This window comes from Coregonus clupeaformis, chromosome 15 (assembly GCF_020615455.1).
Source record: "Coregonus clupeaformis isolate EN_2021a chromosome 15, ASM2061545v1, whole genome shotgun sequence".
Classification (NCBI taxonomy): Eukaryota; Metazoa; Chordata; class Actinopteri; order Salmoniformes; family Salmonidae; genus Coregonus; species Coregonus clupeaformis.
Genome location: NC_059206.1, coordinates 9,510,228 through 9,535,502, shown reverse-complemented (window position 1 = coordinate 9,535,502; position 25,275 = coordinate 9,510,228). Strand labels below are relative to the sequence as shown.

Sequence of the window (25,275 nt, the reverse complement as noted above, 5' to 3'; positions counted from 1 at the left end):
ATGGTTCACAGTATCAAAGGCAGCAGACAGGTCTAGAAGGACAAGAGCAGAGGAGAGAGAGTTAGCTTTAGCAGTGCGGAGAGTCTCCGTGACACAGAGAAGAGCAGTCTCAGTTGAATGACCAGTCCTGAAACCTGATTGGTTTGGATCAAGAAGGTCATTCTGAGAGAGATAGCAAGAGAGTTGGCTAAAGACGGCACGCTCAATAGTTTTGGAAAGAAAAGAAAGAAGGGATACTGGTCTGTAGTTGTTGACATCAGTGGGGTCGAGTGTTGGTTTTTTGAGAAGGGGAGCAACTCTCGCTCTCTTGAAGACGGAAGGGACATGGCCAGCGGTCAAGGATGAGTTGATCAGCGAGGTGAGGTAGGGGAGAAGGTCACCGGAGATGGTCTGGAGAAGGGAGGAGGGGATGGGGTCAAGCGGGCAGGTTGTTGGGCGGCCTGCAGTCACAAGTCGCAGGATTTTATCTGGAGAGAGAGGGGAGAAAGAAGTCAAAGCATAGGGTAGGGCAGTGTGAGCAGGACCAGCAGTCCTGCTCACATTTCCAAGACAATTGGAAATGATGTATTACTGTTCCTGCACATCACACAATAACCTAAGCACTTGAGGTGGTTTTATGAAGCAAATTCAATCATTCAAAGAAAAGAAAATAGGTATACATGCATTTAGGGGTAGAGCATTGGCAGTAAATTATATTCCAGGTAGAGCACGGCGCTTGTAACGCCAAGGTAGTGGGTTCGATCCCCGGGACCACCCATACACAAAAAAATGTATGCACGCATGACTGTAAGTCGCTTTGGATAAAAGCGTCTGCTAAATGGCATATTATATTATTATTATTATTATTATTATATTATTATATATATGATATATTATATATTATATATATTATATATGATTATTGTCAAGAAGAAGGCACAAGTACAGCATGTCTGTTTTGATTTGTATATTAGACTGTGTATTTCTGCCCTATGCACAGTATTGTTTATTTATACAAATATTGTGGCTGGCAAAGGGTCAACTAAACATCTAAAACCTATTGTAGTAGGATTCATTCCCAATAGAAAAATATACCTACCACACATCGAATACAATGGAAAACAAATGTAATGCCATAACTGAAATCCATCATGTCTTTATAATTAACCATAATACATCAATAAAATATAACATGTATCCCAAATATTGATACAATATTCATTTTCAGCACTAGCTGTATGAGGGTGGGCGGGTTAAGATCTGTTCCTTGCTTTGCTTTTAGGAACTGGGCACCATTTTTAAAGGAGTGATTTCTGGGGTAGCGTTAAGTGTAGAGGTGACGCCGTCTGGTGCGATGCAGACCCGGTGGTGAAACAGAGGAGTCACTGACGGGCCTTTTTCAGTCAGTCTTTTCCCAACAAAGTAATGTTAGGATATATCATTTTATGCTGTTAGAGCTTTTGTGCCAGGTCCACTGTGGTGTTTCAGGTGCAACATTTTATGGTCATGTTGCAGCAGTGTGTAGGAGGGAGATTCCAAGATGTGGGAAAGTGTGCAGGAGGGCATGGTACAGAGGATTGTGTAGTTTCGGTGGATAAAGTTGTGTGTGTCAACTGTTGGGTTGCTCATGTTGCTGGGGATTGGAAGTGTCCGGTGCGAGACACGCAGGTTGAGGTGGATAGAGTCAGAGTAGTGCAGAAGGTGTCGCATGCTGAGGCAGTGAAGGGTGAGAGGATCCTGAGAGGATCGCTGTGAGTAGTAGATCTGTGCCGTCACAGAGGGATAGGCCAACGAGTGATATATGCTTCAGTAAGGTTGGCTTCTTAGCGTTCATAGCAATGGTTATCAACTGTACCGCAGAAATTGAACATAATTCACAGAAAATAGATGTTGTGGTGGCAGCTGCAGAGAAGTATTTGGGTATACGAGATTTTACTTCAGAAGAGTTACAGGGTGTGTTGAGTGGTGGTGACCCGTCCTCCCAGGCCATTGGCATAGCAGGTTTTTAATGAGTGTAGGGGTAGTTGGAAGGGTGTTTATTTATTTTTGTATTAGTTTAGTTTTAGTTTTTACCCTTTTCTCATTTTGTATCACAAAATAATGGATTTATATTATAATCCAGCTGGGGGCGGTAATGCAACATTGGATGCCAACTGCGGGAAAAATAAAAAGTAGAAGAAGAGAAGTGGGCGGAGGAGCGATTTCTCTCACAAGAGTCCACAGCCCTCCTCGGATGTGTAGACCTAAGTCTATTCCGTTCAAAACATTTTTTATATACATTTCATTTGGAAGACCCCCATTTCCCCCAAAAATAAAACGCAACATGGAATCGAAGATGGAGTAACTTAAGACCCTATTTACCTCTGTTTAATGGACTGGATGATTTCCAAGTCAAACTGTGATTCCCACAGCTTTGCAGGGGAGGTAAGCTAATCATAGCTAGCTAACTAGCATAAAGTAGTTCGCTAGCTATTTTGCATATATCTTTCTAGCCATAACGTCATGTATTCATTAAAACTATATATTGGATAATGGACGTAGTCTATTAAGGAAACGTTTCCTTATTAGCTAGCTAACGTTTACGATCGGATAGTGTTTGTTTCTGTTCTCGTTAGTTCGGTAGGTAGCTAACTAGCTAACACGTCAGCCACTGTAACTGGCTAACAAACGTTAGCATAACTAGCTAGTGTTATCTAGTTTGTCGCACACCGTAATATTAGCCTGAATCAGATGGTCATACGTCTTACTATGTCCGAGTGTGAACGATGGCTAGATATGTCCATGTTCTATTTAACTAGTAAGCTAACAAACGCTTCTGGCTTGTTAATTAGCTAAACTACGAGACAATGCCTCATCACTGTTGTCACTAAAGACCAGCGTTTCACTGGTTGGGACAATGAATGAAGTGTATTTGGTGGGGAGCAGTGTCAGTCACCCAGGTTACCATGACTGTAAGTCGCTTTGGATAAAATCGTCTGCTAAATGGCATATTATTATTACCAGACAGTCACTTCCTTACGCAGGGCTCTACGCGAACCTTTTTACACAAGGAGCATGTACGCGCCTTAGTTGAAAAATGTAGGCGAACACGAATTTTATGAGCACAATGAAAAAAATATTTGAGGTAACAATGTTTTCTTTTGTATTAACGGTGCAAGCATGACGGTCATGAATCTGCGCTCAGCGTATTCTCCATGGCACTCAGGGGCTGCTGTACAGTTAAGTAATCATTGCATCAATGGTCATCTGGGATTTATTTAAATTTTTTTTAAATTATATTTTTAGGCGCATTGGTGCTCCCAACAAAAAATTCATTTCGCACAGCAAAATATTTAGGCAGATATGCGATTAAAATGGTGTAGGTACAATTACCAATGTTTTGTGAGCAACAATGATGGAATCTACGGTTAGACTTCAAAATAAAAAATCCCCCATTGAAACTGATGCAGACGGATAAAAACAGTGTAATCATACCACAATTGGACTAGATTACGCTAAACAAGGTTGTAATGTTAAATGAACAAAATACAATAATTGGTTAATTTGACACAAAAGTAAAGATCTGTTGAAATCCCACTGTAGATGTATAGACTTCAGGGTTTCATCAGGGGCATACTTATATTACAATGTATATGTATACCTATGGATCTTGGCCCATCATTTAAATGGGGTATCAGCCTACACGGTGACACTCACAGAACACAACTGTGAAGAGTTTTCACAAATATTAGCATCGTAGTGCTTATTGCGGGACTCTGAAAACACTGAAATTACCAACATTAAGCTCACCAGTCAACCTACTGTATGTGTATTGCAGGCTGAGTCCAATTAGTCGACTAGACGATTGTTTGGTCGAGCAAGATTGATTTTTGTCGAGCAGTGGAAAATGTATATAATCCATTGCGGAGGCCGCGGGGACGGCTCGGTCCAAGAAGAAGGGGTGTGTGGCTAAGATGCATAGTTCACGCCTCTCTCCTGCCAATCTGTGCACATTCATTGTTTCATAACTTAATTGTTTGCGTTTGATTGTTAGTGTATCAATTCCCCAATACATATATCACCAGTAGTACATTTACTGTTTAATTCCTATAATTTCGAATATACAATGTCTGTTTGGTTACGGTAATGTCTGTTAATCCATTAAATATATTATTATTTCAGTATTTTACCGTCATTGTCTGAGTGGACACATTGTTTGCAGAGTGCACAACCTATGCTACACTTGTGATTAACACATTTTGGTTTATTTCATTCCATTGACGAGTTTTGTCAGTTTAGTCATCGTCGTTAGTCCACGTCTCCTGAGTGGCGCAGTGGTCTAAGGCACTGCATTGCAGTGCTAGCTGTGCCACTAGAGATCCTGGGTCGAATCCAGGCTCTGTCGTAGCCGACCACGACCGGGAGACCCATGGGCGGCGCACAATTGACCCAGCGTCGTCCAGGGTAGGGGAGGGAATGGCAGGCAGGGATGTAGCTCGGTTGGTAGAGCATGGCGTTTGCAACGCCAGGGTTGTGGGTTCGATTCCCACGGGGGGCCAGTATAAAAAAATAATGTATGCACTAACTGTAAGTCGCTCTGGAGAAGAGCGTCTGCTAAATGACTAAAATGTAAATGTCTTTTGTTTGGAGCTCTACTGTCAATGTAGAGTAATAACAATATGCCATTTAGCAGACGCTTTTATCCAAAGCGACTTACAGTCATGCGTGCATAATTTTTTTTGTGTATGGGTGGTCCCGGGGATCGAACCCACTACCTTGGCGTTACAAGCGCCATGCTCTACCAGCTGAGCTACAGAGTAAAGTAAGTAAGTAAGTAAAGACGCGCACCTGATTTTGTGCCAGACCCAAGTTAATAGTTGATACAATGTTTCAAGGACTTTGGCTTAGCATGACCTGTCTGCAATGTGATTTATATGATATTTATTTTTATCCAAATATTTTCTACCTGCATGCTGCTATGTTTTTGTTTGTTGGCTTTATAGGCTATTTGTACATAGTTGGCAATGGAAGTTACTTTTTAGATTTGTATAATATTCATTTTTAGATTTGGATAGAATTTTGATTAACCACATGACAATGATTTTAAGATACGAAGACGTTATTATAAATGAAATTAAACTGTTCTACGAAAATGTGCATATGAAAACAATAACAGGCACTCAGATCGGTAGAAATGGTAAGAGTACATTTGCATTCCACATGAGAAAGGTTGCCGACTCCTCGTGTAGCAACTTTTTTCTATTTTTTTTTTCTTTTGTCATTTAGCAGACGCTCTTATCCAGAGCAACTTACATGAGCAATTAGGGTTAAGTGCCTTGCTCAAGGGCACATCGACAGATTTTTCACCTAGTCGGCTTGGGGATTAGAACCAGCGACCTTTCGGTTACTGGCACAACGCTCTTACCCACTAAGCCACCTGCCTCCCTGGAGGAACTTCGGGGGAGTAACGGCAGAATCTGCGAAAGCCAGTAGGAGCGGGAGGAGGATGGTCTGGATCCCTCTTGAGTCATTTGTCTTATTTCATCAAACTGTGCGCTTAGAGCATCAGACAAGCGCAATACATATATAGTTTATTTTATTAAAACACACACACTAAAGTCAAAAGTTTGGACATACCTACTCATCGAGGGTTTTCCTTTATTTTTTTATTTTTTTTCTACATTGTAGAATAATAGTGAAGACATCAAAACTATGAAATAACACATATGGAATCATGTAGTAACCAAAAAAGTGTTAAACAAATCAAAATACACTGCTCAAAAAAATAAAGGGAACACTTAAACAACACAATGTAACTCCAAGTCAATCACACTTCTGTGAAATCAAACTGTCCACTTAGGAAGCAACACTGATTGACAATACATTTCACATGATGTTGTGCAAATGAGATAGACAACAGGTGGAAATTATAGGCAATTAGCAAGACACCCCCCAATAAAGGACTGGTTTTGCAGGTGGTGACCACAGACCACTTCTCAGTTCCTATGCTTCCTGGCTGATGTTTTGGTCACTTTTGAATGCTGGCGGTGCTTTCACTCTAGTGGTAGCATGAGACGGAGTCTACAACCCACACAAGTGGCTCAGGTAGTGCAGCTCATCCAGGATGGTACATCAATGCGAGCTGTGGCAAGAAGGTTTGCTGTGTCTGTCAGCGTAGTGTCCAGAGCATGGAGGCGCTACCAGGAGACAGGCCAGTACATCAGGAGACGTGGAGGAGGCCGTAGGAGGGCAACAACCCAGCAGCAGGACCGCTACCTCCCTCCGCCTTTGTGCAAGGAGGAGCAGGAGGAGCACTGCCAGAGCCATGCAAAATGACCTCCAGCAGGCCACAAATGTGCATGTGTCTGCTCAAACGGTCAGAAACAGACTCCATGAGGGTGGTATGAGGGCCCGACGTCCACAGGTGGGGGTTGTGCTTACAGCCCAACACCGTGCAGGACGTTTGGCATTTGCCAGAGAACACCAAGATTGGCAAATTCGCCACTGGCGCCCTGTGCTCTTCACAGATGAAAGCAGGTTCACACTGAGCACGTGACAGACGTGACAGAGTCTGGAGACGCCGTGGAGAACGTTCTGCTGCCTGCAACATCCTCCAGCATGACCGGTTTGGCGGTGGGTCAGTCATGGTGTGGGGTGGCATTTCTTTGGGGGGCCGCACAGCCCTCCATGTGCTCGCCAGAGGTAGCCTGACTGCCATTAGGTACCGAGATGAGATCCTCAGACCCCTTGTGAGACCATATGCTGGTGCGGTTGGCCCTGGGTTCCTCCTAATGCAAGACAATGCTAGACCTCATGTGGCTGGAGTGTGTCAGCAGTTCCTGCAAGAGGAAGGCATTGATGCCATGGACTGGCCCGCCCGTTCCCCAGACCTGAATCCAATTGAGCACATCTGGGACATCATGTCTCGCTCCATCCACCAACGCCACGTTGCACCACAGACTGTCCAGGAGTTGGCGGATGCTTTAGTCCAGGTCTGGGAGGAGATCCCTCAGGAGACCATCCGCCACCTCATCAGGAGCATGCCCAGGCGTTGTAGGGAGGTCATACAGGCACGTGGAGGCCACACACACTACTGAGCCTAATTTTGACTTGTTTTAAGGACATTACATCAAAGTTGGATCAGCCTGTAGTGTGGTTTTCCACTTTAATTTTGAGGGTGACTCCAAACCCAGACCTCCATGGGTTGATCAATTTGATTTCCATTGATAATTTGTGTGTGATTTTGTTGTCAGCACATTCAACTATGTAAAGAAAAAAGTATTTAATAAGATTATTTCATTCATTCAGATCTAGGATGTGTTGTTTTAGTGTTCCCTTAATTTTTTTGAGCAGTGTATATTTTGTATTTGAGATTCTTCAAATAGCCACCCTTTTGCCTTGATGACAGCTTTGCACACTCTTGGCATTCTCTCAACCATCTTCACCTGGAATGCTTTCCCAACAGTCTTGAAGGAGTTCCCACATATGCTTAGCACTTGTTGGCTGCTTTTCCTTCACTCTGCCTTCCGACTTATCCCAAACCAGCTCAATTGGGTTGAGGTCGGGGGATTGTGGAGGCCAGGTCATCTGATGCAGCACTTCATCACTCTCTTTCTTGGGAAAATAGCCCTTACACAGCCTGGAGGTGTGTTGGGTGTAGGGACGGCAGGTAGCTTAGTGGTTAAGAGCGTTGTACCAGTAACCGAAAGTTCGCTGGTTCTAATCCCCGAGCCGACTAGGTGAAAAATCTGTCTATGTGCCCTTGAGCAAGGCACTTAACCCTAATTGCTCCTGTAAGTCGCTCTGGATAAGAGCGTCTGCTAAATTACCAATTTATTTTTTAATTTATTGTCCTGTTGAAAAACAAATGAAAGGCCCACTAAGCCCAAACCAGATGGGATGCCGTATCGCTGCAGAATGCTGTGGTAGCCATGCTGGTTAAGTGTGCCTTGAATTCTAAATAAATCAGCAAAGCACCCCCACACCATAACACCACCTCCTCCATGCTTTACGGTGGGAACTACACATACGTAGATCATCCGTTCACCCACACCACGTCTCACAAAGACACGGCGGTTGGAACCAAAAATCTCCAATTTGGACTCCAGACCAAAGGACACATTTCCACCGGTCTAATGTCCATTGCTCGTGTTTCTTGGCACAAGCAGGTCTCTTCTAATTATTGGTGTCCTTTAGTAGTGGTTTCTTTGCAGCAATTCGACCATGAAGGCCTAATTCACACAGTTGAAATGTTCCGTATTGACTGACCTTCATGTCTTAAAGTAACAATGGACTGTCATTTCTCTTTGCTTATTTGAGCTGTTCTTGCCATAATATGGACTTGGTCTTTTACCAAATAGGGCTATTTTCTGTATTTCCCACCTACCTTGTCACAACACAACTGATTGGCTCAAACGCATTAAGAAGGAAAGAAATTCCACAAATTAACTTTTAAAAGAAGGCACACCTGTTAATTGAAGTGCATTCCAGGTGACTACCCCATGAAGCTGGTTGAGAGAATGCCAAGTGTGTGCAAAGCTGTCATCAAGGCAAAGGGTGGCTATTTGAAGAATCTCAAATATAAAATATATTTTGATTTGTTCAACACTTTTTTTGGTTACTACATGATTCCATATGTGTTATTTCATAGTTTTGATGTCTTCACTATTATTCTACAATGTAAAAAATAAAGAAAAACCCTTGAATGAGTAGGTGTGTCCAAACGACTGGTAGTGTATACATTTGTGAACTGGTCATAGTTGTGTTCTGTGAGTGTCCCTGGGTAGGCTGATACCTAATTTCATGGTCCGAAGATCCATAGTTAAGGCTGTATATTGCAATATGAATGCCCGATACGCACAATTGACTGAATTGTGAAGTGATTTCCCACAGTCCTGCAATAAGAGTTACGACTAATATTTGTGTAAACTCTTGTGGAATTGTAATCAGTGGGTATCACTGAGTAGGCTGGTACCACATATCATGGACCCAAGATTGATAGGCAAGGCTGTATATCGCAATATGAATATCCAATACACATGGGTTGAATGGTGAGCTCAATGTTGCTCATTTCAGTGCTTTCAGAGTCCCTCAATAAGAGCTACGACGCTAATATTTGTGGAAACTCTTCACAGTTGTGTTCTGTGGGTGTCACTGAGTAGGCTGATAGTCCATTTAATGGACCCAAGATCCATAGGTATACATATACATTTACATTTTAGTCATTTAGCAGACGCTCTTATCCAGAGCGACTTACAGTTAGTGAATGCATACATTTTATTTTTCATAAATAATTAAATGACAGTCAATTTCCAAAGGATGAACCTGTAACCCCAAGTCCTAATATGAAACAATAATATGGTCATTCAGCAGATCTGTTTATCCAAAGTGTATTTTAGTTGGCACAGTCCTGTCGTGTTGCACTAGCTACCATAATTCTGTTGACAGTTGTAATGTCATTGGCCTGTATGGTCCATATCATGTTGATGACCTTCAAGGCCATAGACAGAACATTGTAGGGGAGAGTGGGGTAAGTTGAGCCAAAGGTGTATGTTGAGCCTCCCTTTTTCTTTTTCTAGGAAAACATACACATAATTCAGAATTTGACCAGATATTTAGGAACAGTCTGTGAAGGAAGAAACCACAAGTCAAATTAATGTATTTTGTTAGAGGTTTGATGATGCTTGTATCTAAACCAAAGTAGATCATTCAAAGATTGTTCTGTACATCAGTTGGTGTCTCTATAAGCTTCAATATGAGGTCCTAAACCTAGCATGAAAGCGCATCCTTGTAGCTGTGTGGGCTAATATAGTCAACATTTAGCCTTTGGGTAAGTTGAGCCAATGGCCATTGGGTAAGTTGAGCCAATGGTTGAGCCAATGGCAAGATGAGCAAATTGAAGTGTATTCTTCCCAGGCATAATGCAAGGCATTATTGCTGGGATATGACGTAACAGCAGGACCTGGCCTATGTTAAATGTGTAAAAATAAGTACAAAGTGTTTGTTAGGTGTTAAGCCTGTGTTAAAATATGCTTAAAATGATTAAAAGACAAAAAGCAATTGTGATTGTGTTGAATTATTTTTGGGGAAATAAAGAAAGATACGGTTTTAAAAAGGTAGTGGTAATATTTCATTCAGTACAGACATTTGTAGGTGGCTTAACTTACCCTGTCCCGTGCCTCAGTTTACCCCATGGGGTAAGTTGTGCCAAGAGACCACTTTTTTGGGACAAGCTATGTTTTACAAAACTGTAATGTTTCCATGAATTCTGATTTATTTCCAGGGATACACAACATCCTGAAATATATGTAGCAGTGGCGGTCAGTGCTGTTTAAGATGAGGGAGGATGTTTTTTTAAAAATGATTTCCCACAGTCCTGCAATAAGAGTTACGACTAATGTTTGTGTAAACTCTTGTGGAATTGTAATCAGTGGGTGTCACAGAGTAGGCTGGTACCACATGTCATGGACCCAAGATTGATAGGCAAGGCTGTATATCGCAATATGAATATCCAATACACATGGGTTGAATGGTGAGCTTAATGTTGCTCATTTCAGTGCTTTCAGAGTCCCGCAATAAGAGCTACGACGCTAATATTTGTGGAAACTCTTCACAGTTGTGTTCTGTGAGTGTCACCGAGTAGGCTGATAGTCCATTTAATGGACCCAAGATCCATAGGTATACATATACATTGTAATATAAGTATGCAACCCTGAAGTCTATACATCTACAGTGCGATTTCAACAGATCTTTACTTTTGTGTCAAATTAACTAATTATTGTAAACTTTTGTTGAATTTATATAACAACATTGCAGCGTAGTCTAGCATTATCTAGTCCAATTGTGGCACGATTCCACTATTTTTATCCATTTGCATCAATTTCAATTGGGTGATTTTTATTGTGAAGGCGAACTGCCGATTCCACCATTTTGTTGCTCACACTGTTGTTCACTAGATGTCATACAATTAATTCATAAACATATTGTAAAACATATGCGAGCTAGCTATGATTTTTTTTTTTGCCGCTACTCAATGCATATTTTTAAAAGCCCTTTTCCCCTCTTAACTGGAGGGTAGTCCTGTCCAGATTTAAAATAGTCAATAATGAATTGAAGACAACTCCCAGACCCAACTCTGTTAAACCACTGATTGATTGATATCACGTTCTCTTCTGTGTGTTTGCTGTGCCATTTACAGGTAGCTGTATCCAGTGGGGAGGGCGGCGTATCCAAGGGTGAATATGAAGTTTGCCGAACCCTTGGAAAGCCAGAGGCTGTCTTTTCTTCTGGAAAAGGCCGCCTCTAGGGAATCCCTGATGTGGAAGGCGTACGTGGCCAAAAAGAGATCTCCCGGCAGTCAGGTGAGTCCCACAACACATCAAATACTGCTGTCAATATGAATGCAAAAGCAGCAAATCATTAACATTTACTTTATTGGTCAATTGCACACAAGGTCCAACTGAAATTTGACTTCCACTTTTAACCCAAACCCTACGAAAGACACACATACATACGTACAGTTTTGGGGGCTGTTGTTGTGAGGGTTAAGCGTCTTGCTCAAGGGCCCAACGGCATGCAATGGCATCTAGGATTTGATACCAGCAACCCTCCGGTTGCCAGCTCACTTCCTGCCAGATTTCTTTGCTGGCTCGCCTCTAACCGCTAGGCTAACTGCTGCCCATGTTAGACTTGGTGAAATTGTTAGGTTATTTCCATGGTACAGATATCTATAGAGAATGCTTTTGCTTTCATTTGTGAGTACAAAGGGGCATTGACTAAAGTACCTGCTGTGGCTGAGGTTCATGCTTTCACTGTTCCCCTAGTTATTAGTCCAATGAACAGACCCGGTCTGTTTCTAAAACCTCCTCATCTTAGATAAGCTTTTACTGCCAGTGCCACCAGAGCCTGATACTGAGCCTTCTCCAACATATAGGACTCTGACCTTCACCATCTGGCCACTACAACCTGTCCCAAAACAGAGTGCCGTATCAGACCCAACCTGTCCCAAAACAGAGTGCTGTATCAGACCCAACCTGTCCCAAAACAGAGTGCTGTATCAGACCCAACATGTCCCAAAACAGAGTGCCGTAACAGACCCAAGCTGTCCCAAAACAGAGTGCTGTATCAGACCCAACATGTCCCAAAACAGAGTGCCGTAACAGACCCAAGCTGTCCCAAAACAGAGTGCCGTAACAGACCCAACATGTCCCAAAACAGAGTGCCGTAACAGACCCAACATGTCCCAAAACAGAGTGCCGTAACAGACCCAACCTGTCCCAAAACAGAGTGCCGTAACAGACCCAACCTGTCCCAAAACAGAGTGCCGTAACAGACCCAACATGTCCCAACAGAGTGCAGTACACCAGTCAGTCAAGCCAATTCAAGCAGTTCAAGACAACAACAGGGGGTCCTGGTAGATTGGTTGTTTTGCTCGCTGACTACAAATTTCACTATGATGCAAGAGGCACTTTAACAAGGCGACATAATGGTGAGAAATGGCCCGGTGGCTTTAGGGCAAGGCTAGAGTTCAGGTCACTTTAAAGCAAAGCTTGGCTGCGTCCCAATTGGCATCCTATTCCCTAGTGCACTTGGGCTTGTGGTCAAAAGTAGTGCACTATATAGGGAGTAGGGTGCAGTTTTGGACACAGCCCATGTCTGTTGAGGCTAAAGACTTCCAGTGGGAGCAGTGCTGGTTAGACCAGTGTCTGGTCTAACCAGGTCACTAACCAGTGTTTTTCGTGAACACAAAAAATGTATTGAGGCAAGCCGAAGTTTAGTAGGTGAAATCTACGCCTCTTAGTCTGTGATTGGTCAACAGTAGGGATTCTTCAATGAAGTGTTTGTTGTCGTTCAACGAGAGACGACTCGTTTTCATGCACATTCTTTCACTTGAGAAATACTGCACCAAACATCTTAGTTACAGTTCATATGAGGAAATCGGTCAATTAAAATACATTCATTAGGACCTAATCTATGGATTTCACATAACTGGGAATACAGATGTGCATCTGTTGGTCTAAAGATAACAAAACAAATAAACCTCACAATGAGCCTCCAGGATCTCGTCACGGTATCTCTGTGCATTCAAATTGCCATCGATAAAATGGAATTGTATTCGTTGTCCGTAGCTTATGCCTGCCCATACCATAACCCCACCGCCATCATGGAGCACTCTGTTCACAACGTTGACATCAGCAAACCGCTCACCCACACTACGCCATACATGTGCTCTGCGGTTGTGAGCCCGGTTGGATGTACTGCCAAATTCTCTAAAACGACGTTGGAGGCGGCTTCTGGTAGAAAAATTAACATTCAATTCTCTGGCAACAACTCTGGTGGACATTCCTGCAGTCAACATGCCAATTACACGCTCCCTCCAAACTTGAGAAATCTGTGGCATTGTGTTGCGTGACAAAATTGCACATTTTAGAGTGGCCTTTTATTGTCCCCAGCACAAGGTGAACCTGTGTAATGATCATGCGGTTTAATCAGCTTCTTGATATGCCACACCTGTCAGGTGGATGGATTATCTTGACAAAGGTGAAAGGCTCACGAACAGGAATGTAAACAAATTTGTGCACAACATTTGAGAGAAATAAGGTTTTTGTGCGTATGGAACATTTCTGGTATCTTTTATTTCAGCTCATGAAACATGGGACCAACACTTTACATGTTGCGTTTATATTTTTGTTCTGTGTAGAAGTATAATTGTGTGACTAAGACCTCTGATTTTGTCAGTGAGGCCCTTTATCTAGTTCCCCAGAGTCAGATGAACTCGTGGACACCATTGTTATGTCTCTGCCAGTGGTTTGAAGGAAGTTGCTAACTAGCGCAATTGCTAATTAGCGTTACCGCAATGACTGGAAGTCTATGACGTCCCATAGACGTCCAGTCATTGTGCTAATGCTAGTTAGCATTGGCTCGCGAAACTACCTCCTAACTTCCTTCATACAGGACACAGAGACATAAAAATGGGATCCACAAGTTCATCAGACTCTGGGGAAGTAGATAAAGGGGCAACATCCAGAAGTATCCCTTTAAGGGATTATGCGAGGCACAGACGGTCACTTCTAGCAGAGTTCTCTTATGAGCAAACGGAACCTAGAATGCAGACGCCTTAAGTAGGTCAGTTGTGTCATGGTCTTAACATTCTCATTGACTTTGTCGTCAAGGGACAACATACCTTTTTAATGGAAATGTTAGCCGTGTTTGTTTCTTTCATTGACATTCTTGTGCTTTCTCAAATATATATATTGTTCCTGTAGTTTAATCAAGTCTATGATTTTGACTTTGGTTGAGACTTTTGTAAGTTATTTAAGTGAGTGGTTTTAATACATTGTGCATTGATATTATAGCCTAATTGGAACTTTTGAGTTCCCTTTCTCTGAATGTGAAAGCACTGTTTACTGACGCTCATGCTATGTCTCCTCAGCAACTGACCTGTGAGGTGTCCTGTGATTTTAACTGACCCCTGTGCGTCTTGTTGTTCCCAGGAAACAGACATCTCCCCTGCCCAGCGTGATGAGGCAGTGTACTGGCTCATTAACCTCCAAAATGACACCAAGCTCTATCCAGAGACCCTCTCCCTAGCCATCAGTATTTTGGACAGGTTTTTAGGCACTATAAAGGTAAGGCACCAACATCGTTTTTAATGTTATATAGCTATAGATGAAGTACTAAAACCTCTTTCTTTTTGATAAGTAACAATGGACAATAAAAATGTATTAGCCATTAGGGCTGGGAATCGTCAGGGAACTCACAATACGATATATTATCATGATACGTAGGTGCCGATACGATGTACAGTACCAGTCAAAAGTTTGGACACACCTACTCATTCAAGGGTTTTTCTTTATTTTTACTATTTTCTACATTGTAGAATAATAGTGAAGACATCAAAACTATGAAATAACACACATGGAATCATGTAGTAACCAAAAAAGTGTTAAACAAATCAAAATATTATTTTAGATTCTTCAAAGTAGCCACCCTTTGCCTTGATGACAGCTTTGCACACTCTTGGCATTCTCTCAACCAGCTTCACCTGGAATTGCTTTTTCCAACAGTCTTGAAGGAGTTCCCACATGCTGAGCACTTGTTGGCTGCTTTTCCTTCACTCTGCCGTCCGACTCATCCCAAACCATCTCAATTGGGTTGAGGTCGGGGGATTGTGGAGACCAGGTCATCTGATGCGGCACTCCATCACTCTCCTTCTTGGTAAAATAGCCCTTACACAGCCTGGAGGTGTGTTGGGTCAATGTCCTGTTAAAAAACAAATAATATCCCACTAAGCCCAATCCAGATGGGATGCCGTATCGCTGCAGAATGCTGTGGTAGCCATGCTGGTTAAGTGTAATAAATAAATAAATCACAGACTGTGTCACAAGCAAAGCACCCCCACACCATAACACCTCCTGCTCCATGCTTTACGGTGGGAACTACACATGTGGAGATCAATTAGTATTTGGTAGCATTGCCTTTAAATTGTTTAACTTGGGTCAAACGTTTCGGGTAGCCTTCCACAATAAGTTGGGTGAATTTTGGCCCGTTCCTCCTGACAGAGCCGGTGTAACTGAGTCAGGTTTGTAGGCCTTGCTCGCACACGATTTTTCAGTTCTGCCCACAAATTGATGGCCACTCCAATACCTTGACTTTGTTGTCCTTAAGCCATTTTGCCACAACTTTGGAAGTATGCTTGGGGTCATTGTCCATTTGGAAGACCCATTTGCGACCAAGCTTTAACTTCCTGACTGATGTCTTGAGATGTTGCTTCAATACATCCATATCATTATCCTTCCTCATGATGCCATCTATATTGTGAAGTGCACCAGTCCCTCCTGCAGCAAAGCACCCCCATAGCATGATGCTGCCACCCCCGTGCTTCACGTTGGGATGGTGTTCTTCGGCTTGCAAGCGTCCCCCTTTTTCCTCCAAACATAACGATGGTCATTATGGCCAAACAGTTCTATTTTTGTTTCATCAGACCAGAGGACATTTCTACAAAAAGCACGATCTTTGTCCCCATGTGCAGTTGCAAACCGTAGTCTGCCAATTTTAATGGCGGTTTTGGAGCAGTGGCTTTTTCCTTGCTGAGCGGCCTTTCAGGTTATGTCGATATAGGACTTGTTTTACTGTGGATATAGATAATCTTGTACCTGTTTCCTCCAGCATCTTCACAATGTCCTTTGCTGTTGTTCTGGGATTGATTTGCACTTTTCGCACCAAAGTACGTTCATCTCTAGGAGACAGAACACGTCTCCTTCCTGAGCGGTATGACGGCTACGTGGTCCCATGGTGTTTATACTTGCGTACTATTGTTTGTACAGATGAACGTGGTACCTTCAGGCGTTTGGAAATTGCTCCCAAGGATGAACCAGACTTGTGGAGGTCTACAATTTTTTTTTCTGAGGTCTTGGCTGATTTCTTTTGATTTTCCCATGATGTCAAGCAAAGAGGCACTGAGTTTGAAGGTAGGCCTTGAAATACATCCACAGGTACACCTCCAATTGACTCAAATGATGTCAAATTAGCCTATCAGAAGCTTCTAAAGCCATGACATCATTTTCTGGAATTTTCCAAGCTGTTTAAAGGCACAGTCAACTTAGTGTATGTAAACTTCTGACCCACTGGAATTGTGATACAGTGAATTATAAGTGAAATAATCTGTCTGTAAACAATTGTTGGAAAAATTTACTTGTGTCATGCACAAAGTAGATGTCCTAACCGACTTGCCAAAACTATAGTTTGTTAACAAGAAATTTCTGTCGTGGTTGAAAAACTAGTTTTTTAATGACTCCAACCTAAGTGGATGTAAACTTCCAACTTCAACTGTACATCATTCTCACACACACAGACACAGACAGACGTCAGCTCCAACAGATCCAGCTCAGAGAGGCCCTGCTCATGACCTCCATCAGCAGATGCCCTGCTCATGACCTCCATCAGCAGATGCCCTGCTCATGACCTCCATCAGCAGATGCCCTGCTCATGACCTCCATCAGCAGAGGCCCTGCTCATGACCTCCATCAGCAGATGCCCTGCTCATGACCTCCATCAGCAGATGCCCTGCTCATGACCTCCATCATCAGCAGATTCTAATTTAGAATGGAACGTTTGTTTATGCAACAAATGTTAGTGCGTCTCATCGATTTCGTTCTCTAATCAAACCGACTCTTTTCAAACTAAAACGTATAGATCCTGTATCGTATCGGAGCCCATGTATCTAGATACGTATCGAATCATCTTGAAAGGGAACGATGCACATCCCTAGACATCACTGAGACACTTTTTACACTACTGAGCCCAACCAAGCTGAGCCAAGCTAAGCTACTGGTCTGGCCTGGTTAATAGTGTGAATCAGACTTCAGTCCTGACCCAGTCTCTCCGTCCTCTCTCTCTTCAGTCTGACCCAGTCTCTCTCTCCTCTCTCTCTCTCTCTCTCTCTCTCTCTCTCTCTCTCTCTCTCTCTCTCTGTCTCTGTCTCTCTCTCTCTCTCTCTCTCGGTCTACTCAGTCTCTCTCTCCTCTCTCTTCGGTCTGACCCAGTCTCTCCTCTCTCTTCGGTCTGACCCAGTCTCTCCTCTCCTCTCTCTTCAGTCCTGACCCAGTCTCTCTCTCCTCTCTCTTCGGTCTGACCCAGTCTCTCCTCTCCTCTCCTCTCTCTCTTCAGTCTGACCCAGTCTCTCCTCTCCTCTCCTCTCTCTCTTCAGTCTGACCCAGTCTCTCCTCTCCTCTCCTCTCTCTCTTCAGTCTGACCCAGTCTCTCCTCTCCTCTCCTCTCTCTCTTCGGTCTGACCCAGTCTCTCTCTCCTCTCTCTCTTCAGTCTGACCCAGTCTCTCCTCTCCTCTCTCTCTTCAGTCTGACCCAGTCTCTCTCTCCTCTCTCCTCTTCGGGTCTGACCCAGTCTCTCTCTCCTCTCCTCTTCAGTCTGACCCAGTCTCTCTCTCTCTCTCTCTTCAGTCTGACCCAGTCTCTCTCTCCTCTTCGGTCTGACCCAGTCTCTCTCTCCTCTCCTCTTCAGTCTGACCCAGTCTCTCTCTCCTCTCCTCTTCAGTCTGACCCAGTCTCTCTCTCCTCTCTCTCTTCAGTCTGACCCAGTCTCTCTCTCCTCTCTCTCTTCAGTCTGACCCAGTCTCTTTCTCCTCTCTCTCTTCAGTCTGACCCAGTCTCTCTCTCCTCTCCTCTTCGGTCTGACCCAGTCTCTCTCTCCTCTCTCTCTTCAGTCTGACCCAGTCTCTCTCCTCTCTCTCTTCAGTCTGACCCAGTCTCTCTCTCTCCTCTCCTCTTCAGTCTGACCCAGTCTCTCTCTCCTCTCCTCTTCAGTCTGACCCAGTCTCTCTCTCCTCTCTCTCTTCAGTCTGACCCAGTCTCTCCTCTCTCTCTTCAGTCTGACCCAGTCTCTCCTCTCTCTCTTCAGTCTGACCCAATCTCTCCTCTCCTCTCCTCTCTCTCTTCAGTCTGACCCAGTCTCTCCTCTCCTCTCCTCTCTCTCTTCAGTCTGACCCAGTCTCTCCTCTCCTCTCCTCTCTCTCTTCAGTCTGACCCAGTCTCTCCTCTCCCTCTCCTCTCTCTCTTCGGTCTGACCCAGTCTCTCTCTCCTCTCTCTCTTCAGTCTGACCCAGTCTCTCCTCTCCTCTCTCTCTTCAGTCTGACCCAGTCTCTCTCTCCTCTCTCCTCTTCGGTCTGACCCAGTCTCTCTCTCCTCTCCTCTTCAGTCTGACCCAGTCTCTCTCTCCTCTCTCTCTTCAGTCTGACCCAGTCTCTCTCTCCTCTCTCTTCGGTCTGACCCAGTCTCTCTCTCCTCTCTCTTCAGTCTGACCCAGTCTCTCTCTCCTCTCTCTTCAGTCTGACCCAGTCTCTCTCTCCCTCTCTCTTCAGTCTGACCCAGTCTCTCTCTCCTCTCTCTCTTCAGTCTGACCCAGTCTCTTTCTCCTCTCTCTCTTCAGTCTGACCCAGTCTCTCTCTCCTCTCCTCTTCAGTCTGACCCAGTCTCTCTCTCCTCTCTCTCTTCAGTCTGACCCAGTCTCTCTCTCTCCTCTCTCTCTTCAGTCTGACCCAGTCTCTCTCTCTCCTCTCCTCTTCAGTCTGACCCAGTCTCTCTCTCCTCTCTCTCTTCGGTCTGACCCAGTCTCTCTCCTCTCTCTCTTCGGTCTGACCCAGTCTCTCTCTCCTCTCTCTCTTCGGTCTGACCCAGTCTCTCTCTCCTCTCTCTCTTCAGTCTGACCCAGTCTCTCTCTCCTCTCTCTCTTCGGTCTGACCCAGTCTCTCTCTCCTCTCTCTCTTCAGTCTGACCCAGTCTCTCTCTCTCTCCTCTCTCTCTCTCCTCCTCTTGTGGTCCTCTGTAGCTCAGCTGCACGGCGCTTGTAATGCCAGGGTGTGGGTTCTATCCCCACCACCCATACACATACAAATGTATGCACACATGACTGTAAGTCGCTCTGGATAACGCTGCTTGGCTATTATTTATTTATTATTTCAGTCTGACCCAGTCTCTCTCCTCTCTCTCTTCAGTCTGACCCAGTCTCTCTCTCCTCTCTCCTCTTCGGTCTGACCCAGTCTCTCTCTCCTCTCTCTCTTCGGTCTGACCCAGTCTCTCCTCTCCTCTCTCTCTTCAGTCTGACCCAGTCTCTCTCTCCTCTCTCCTCTTCGGTCTGACCCAGTCTCTCTCTCCTCTCCTCTTCAGTCTGACCCAGTCTCTCTCTCCTCTCCTCTTCAGTCTGACCCAGTCTCTCTCTCCTCTCTCTCTTCAGTCTGACCCAGTCTCTCTCTCCTCTCTCTCTTCAGTCTGACCCAGTCTCTCTCTCTCCTCAGTCTGACCCAGTCTCTCTCTCTCTCTCTCTCTCTTCAGTCTGACCCAGTCTCTCTCTCTTCTCTCTTCAGTCTGACCCAGTCTCTCTCTCCTCTCTCTCTTCAGTCTGACCCAGTCTCTCTCTCCTCTCTCTCTTCAGTCTGACCCAGTCTCTCTCTCCTCTCTCTCTTCGGTCTGACCCAGTCTCTCTCTCCTCTCTCTCTCTTCAGTCTGACCCAGTCTCTCTCTCTCCTCTCTCTCTTCAGTCTGACCCAGTCTCTCTCTCTCCTCTCTCTCTTCAGTCTGACCCAGTCTCTCTCTCTCCTCTCTCTCTTCAGTCTGACCCAGTCTCTCTCTCTCCTCTCTCTCTTCAGTCTGACCCAGTCTCTCTCTCTCCTCTCTCTCTCTTCAGTCTGACCCAGTCTCTCTCTCTCCTCTCTCTCTTCAGTCTGACCCAGTCTCTCTCTCTCCTCTCTCTCTTCAGTCTGACCCAGTCTCTCTCTCCTCTCTCTCTTCGGTCTGACCCAGTCTCTCTCTCCTCTCTCTCTTCAGTCCTGACCCAGTCTCTCTCTCCTCTCTCCTCTCCTCTCCTCAGGCCCGTCCAAAGTACCTCCGTTGCATCGCCATTGCCTGTTACTTCCTGGCTGCCAAAACCAGCGAGGAGGACGAGGTGATTACATACCTCCTTAATTAATACATAACCATTACATACTATACCATCAGTCCTTCCTTAGTGAATACATAACCATTACATACTATACCATCTGTCCTTCCTTAGTTAATACATAACCATTACATACCATATAGTCCTTCCTTAGTGAATACATAACCATTACATACTACACCATCAGTCCTTCATTCAGATTCAGAACGCTTTATTCGTCATTTTCATTTGCAGCTGTATTAAAACTGTTTATGAATGGCCAAAGAAAATAGTTTTCCAAATGCTTTCTAATGCTGAAATGTTTGGCTACGTGCTTTTAGGATTAGTACCAATAGTAGGTCAGACAATTAAGTTGAATAAGATGATTAGAGTTCTTGGTGCCAAGTGGGCAGGATTGGTGGGCAGAGTGGGCAGGATTGGTGGGCAGAGTGGGCAGGATTGGTGGGCAGAGTGGGCAGGATTGGTGGGCAGAGTGGGCAGGATTGGTGGGCAGAGTGGGCAGGATTGGTGGGCAGAGTGGGCAGGATTGGTGGGCAGAGTGGGCAGGATTGGTGGGCAGAGTGGGCAGGATTGGTGGGCAGAGTGGGCAGGATTGGTGGGCAGAGTGGGCAGGATTGGTGGGCTGCCTTTCTGCTTGTTTGCTATTGTTGTTTTGAACCCAACTAACCCAAAGTCCTGTGTGTGCAGCGTGTGCCGTTGTTGCGTGACTTGGCCAGCAGCAGCAGCTGTGGCTGCTCTCCATCAGAGATACTGAGAATGGAGAGGATCATTCTGGATAAACTCAACTGGGACCTGCACGCTGCAACACCGCTGGAATTTCTACACATTGTGAGCATTGTGTTCCGTCACCACATTCATACTCCGGCCCTGGTGTCATAGCCAGAACCACCACTAGAGGCTTGAAGTAAACAAACTAGCCGCTAGTCCGGTCCATGAATAAATCAAATCAAATGTTATTTGTCACATGCTTCGTAAAGAAAAGGTGTAGACTAACAGTGAAATGCTTAGTTACGGGACCTTCCCAACAACGCAGAGAGAAAAATGGAGATAATAAAATGAGGAATAAAATCCACAATGAGTAACGATAACTTGGCTATATACACAGGGTACCAGTACAGAGTCTATGATAACTTGGCTATATACACAGGGTACCAGTACAGAGTCTATGATAACTTAGCTATATACACAGGGTACCAGTACCGAGTCTATGATAACCTGGCTATATAAACAGGGTACCAGTACAGAGTCTATGATAACCTGGCTATATAAACAGGGTACCAGTACAGAGTCGATGATAACTTGGCTATATACACAGGGTACCAGTACCGAGTCGATGATAACTTGACTATATACACAGGGTACCTATTTTGTGAAGTGCACCAGTCCCTCCTGCAGCAAAGCACCCCCACAGCATGATGCTGCCACACCCGTGCTTGACGGTTTGGATGGTGTTCTTCGGCTTGCAAGCACCCCCCTTTTTCCTCCAAACATAATGATGGTCATTATGGCCAAACAGTTCTATTTTTGTTTCATCAGACCAGAGGACATTTCTACAAAAAGTACAATCTTCAGATGAATGTGGTACCTTCAGGCATTTGGAAATTGCTCTCAAGGATGAACCAGACTTGTGGAGGTCTACCATTTATTTTCTGAGGTCTTGGCTGATTTCTTTTGATTTTCCCATGATGTCAAGCAAAGAGGCACTGAGTTTGAAGGTAGGCCTTGAAATACATCCACAGGTACACCTCCAATTGACTCAAATGATGTCAATTAGCCTATCAGAAGCTTCTAAAGCCATGACATCATTTTCTAGAATTTTCCAAGCTGTTTAAAGGCACAGTCAACTTAGTGTATGTAAACTTCTGACCCACTGGAATTGTGATACAGTGAATTATAAGTGAAATAATCTGTCTGTTAACAATTGTTGGAAAAATTACTTGTGTCATGCACAAAGTAGATGTCCTAACCGACTTGCCAAAACTATAGTTTGTTAACAAGACATTTGTACAGTGGTTGAAAAACGAGTTTTTTTAATGACTCCAACCTAAGTGTATGTAAACTTCTGACTTCAACTGTAGGTAGGGATAAAGTGACTAGACAACAGGATAGATAATAGACAGTAGCAGCAGTATACTGTAGGTAGGGGTAAAGTGACTAGGCAACAGGATAGATAATAGACAGTAGCAGCAGTATACTGTAGGTAGGGGTAAAGTGACTAGACAACAGGATAGATAATAGACAGTAGCAGCAGTATACTGTAGGTAGGGGGTAAAGTGACTAGACAACAGGATAGATAATAGACAGTAGCAGCAGTATACTGTAGGTAGGGGTAAAGTGACTAGACAACAGGATAGATAATAGACAGTAGCAGCAGTATACTGTAGGTAGGGGTAAAGTGACTAGACAACAGGATAGATAATAGACAGTAGCAGCAGTATACTGTAGGTAGGGGTAAAGTGACTAGACAACAGGATAGATAATAGACAGTAGCAGCAGTATACTGTAGGTAGGGGTAAAGTGACTAGACAACAGGATAGATAATAGACAGTAGCAGCAGTATACTGTAGGTAGGGGTAAAGTGACTAGACAACAGGATAGATAATAGACAGTAGCAGCAGTATACTGTAGGTAGGGGTAAAGTGACTAGACAACAGGATAGATAATAGACAGTAGCAGCAGTATACTGTATGTAGGGGTAAAGTGACTAGACAACAGGATAGATAATAGACAGTAGCAGCAGTATACTGTAGGTAGGGAGTAAAGTGACTAGGCAACAGGATAGATAATAGACAGTAGCAGCAGTATACTGTAGGTAGGGGTAAAGTGACTAGGCAACAGGATAGATAATAGACAGTAGCAGCAGTATACTGTAGGTAGGGGTAAAGTGACTAGACAACAGGATAGATAATAGACAGTAGCAGCATATACTGTAGGTAGGGGTAAAGGGACTAGACAACCGGATAGATAATAGACAGTAGCAGCAGTATACTGTAGGTAGGGGTAAAGTGACTAGGCAACAGGATAGATAATAGACAGTAGCAGCAGTATACTGTAGGTAGGGGTAAAGTGACTAGACAACAGGATAGATAATAGACAGTAGCAGCAGTATACTGTAGGTAGGGGTAAAGTGACTAGACAACAGGATAGATAATAGACAGTAGCAGCAGTATACTGTAGGTAGGGGGTAAAGTGACTAGACAACAGGATAGATAATAGACAGTAGCAGCAGTATACTGTAGGTAGGGGTAAAGTGACTAGACAACAGGATAGATAATAGACAGTAGCAGCAGTATACTGTAGGTAGGGGTAAAGTGACTAGACAACAGGATAGATATAGACAGTAGCAGCAGTATACTGTAGGTAGGGGTAAAGTGAATAGACAACAGGATAGATAACAGACAGTAGCAGCAGTATACTGTAGGTAGGGGTAAAGTGACTAGGCAACAGGATAGATAATAGACAGTAGCAGCAGTATACTGTAGGTAGGGGTAAAGTGACTAGACAACAGGATAGATAATAGACAGTAGCAGCAGTATACTGTAGGTAGGGGTAAAGTGACTAGACAACAGGATAGATAATAGACAGTAGCAGCAGTATACTGTAGGTAGGGGTAAAGGGACTAGACAACAGGATAGATAATAGACAGTAGCAGCAGTATACTGTAGGTAGGGGTAAAGTGACTAGACAACAGGATAGATAATAGACAGTAGCAGCAGTATACTGTAGGTAGGGGTAAAGTGACTAGACAACAGGATAGATAATAGACAGTAGCAGCAGTATACTGTAGGTAGGGGTAAAGGGACTAGACAACCGGATAGATAATAGACAGTAGCAGCAGTATACTGTAGGTAGGGGTAAAGTGACTAGGCAACAGGATAGATAATAGACAGTAGCAGCAGTATACTGTAGGTAGGGGTAAAGTGACTAGACAACAGGATAGATAATAGACAGTAGCAGCAGTATACTGTAGGTAGGGGTAAAGTGACTAGACAACAGGATAGATAATAGACAGTAGCAGCAGTATACTGTAGGTAGGGGTAAAGTGACTAGACAACAGGATAGATAATAGACAGTAGCAGCAGTATACTGTAGGTAGGGGTAAAGTGACTAGACAACAGGATAGATAACAGACAGTAGCAGCAGTATACTGTAGGTAGGAGTAAAGTGACTAGGCAACAGGATAGATAATAGACAGTAGCAGCAGTATACTGTAGGTAGGGGGTAAAGTGACTAGACAACAGGATAGATAATAGACAGTAGCAGCAGTATACTGTAGGTAGGGGTAAAGGGACTAGACAACAGGATAGATAATAGACAGTAGCAGCAGTATACTGTAGGTAGGGGTAAAGGGACTAGACAACAGGATAGATAATAGACAGTAGCAGCAGTATACTGTAGGTAGGGGTAAAGTGACTAGACAACAGGATAGATAACAGACAGTAGCAGCAGTATACTGTAGGTAGGGGTAAAGTGTCTTATGGCTTGGGGGTAGAAGCTGTTCAGGGACCTGTTCCTTCCCTTAATGTTTTACTACACTGCTCAAAAAAATAAAGGGAACACTTAAACAACACAATGTAACTCCAAGTCAATCACACTTCTGTGAAATCAAACTGTCCACTTAGGAAGCAACACTGATTGACAATAAATGTCACATGCTGTTGTGCACAATGGAATAGACAACAGGTGGAAATTATAGGCAATTAGCAAGACACCCCCAATAAAGAAGTGGTTCTGCAGGTGGTGACCACTGACCACTTCTCAGCTCCTATGCTTCCTGGCTGATGTTTTGGTCACTTTTGAATGCTGGCGGTGCTTTCACTCTAGTGGTAGCATGAGACGGAGTCTACAACCCACACAAGTGGCTCAG

General features: G+C 44.0%; 1 protein-coding gene across 3 annotated transcripts in view; it reads left to right on the top strand.

Moving 5' to 3' along the window:
* The first annotated feature begins 2,173 nt into the window (after window positions 1-2,173).
* Window positions 2,174-25,275, top strand: part of LOC121581914 (cyclin-I) — a 38,113-nt gene continuing 15,011 nt past the window's right edge. For 2 of the 3 annotated variants that reach the window (XM_041897314.2, XM_041897316.2), the window contains exons 1-5: window positions 2,174-2,403; window positions 11,156-11,318; window positions 14,451-14,585; window positions 20,340-20,414; window positions 21,096-21,236. In XM_041897314.2, the coding sequence (XP_041753248.2) occupies window positions 11,199-11,318; window positions 14,451-14,585; window positions 20,340-20,414; window positions 21,096-21,236 (471 nt within the window). In that variant the 5' untranslated portion in view covers window positions 2,174-2,403; window positions 11,156-11,198. Of the gene's footprint in view, window positions 2,404-3,137; window positions 3,198-11,155; window positions 11,319-14,450; window positions 14,586-20,339; window positions 20,415-21,095; window positions 21,237-25,275 lie in introns of all 3 variants that reach the window. The other variant, XM_041897315.2, reaches the window with a different exon arrangement.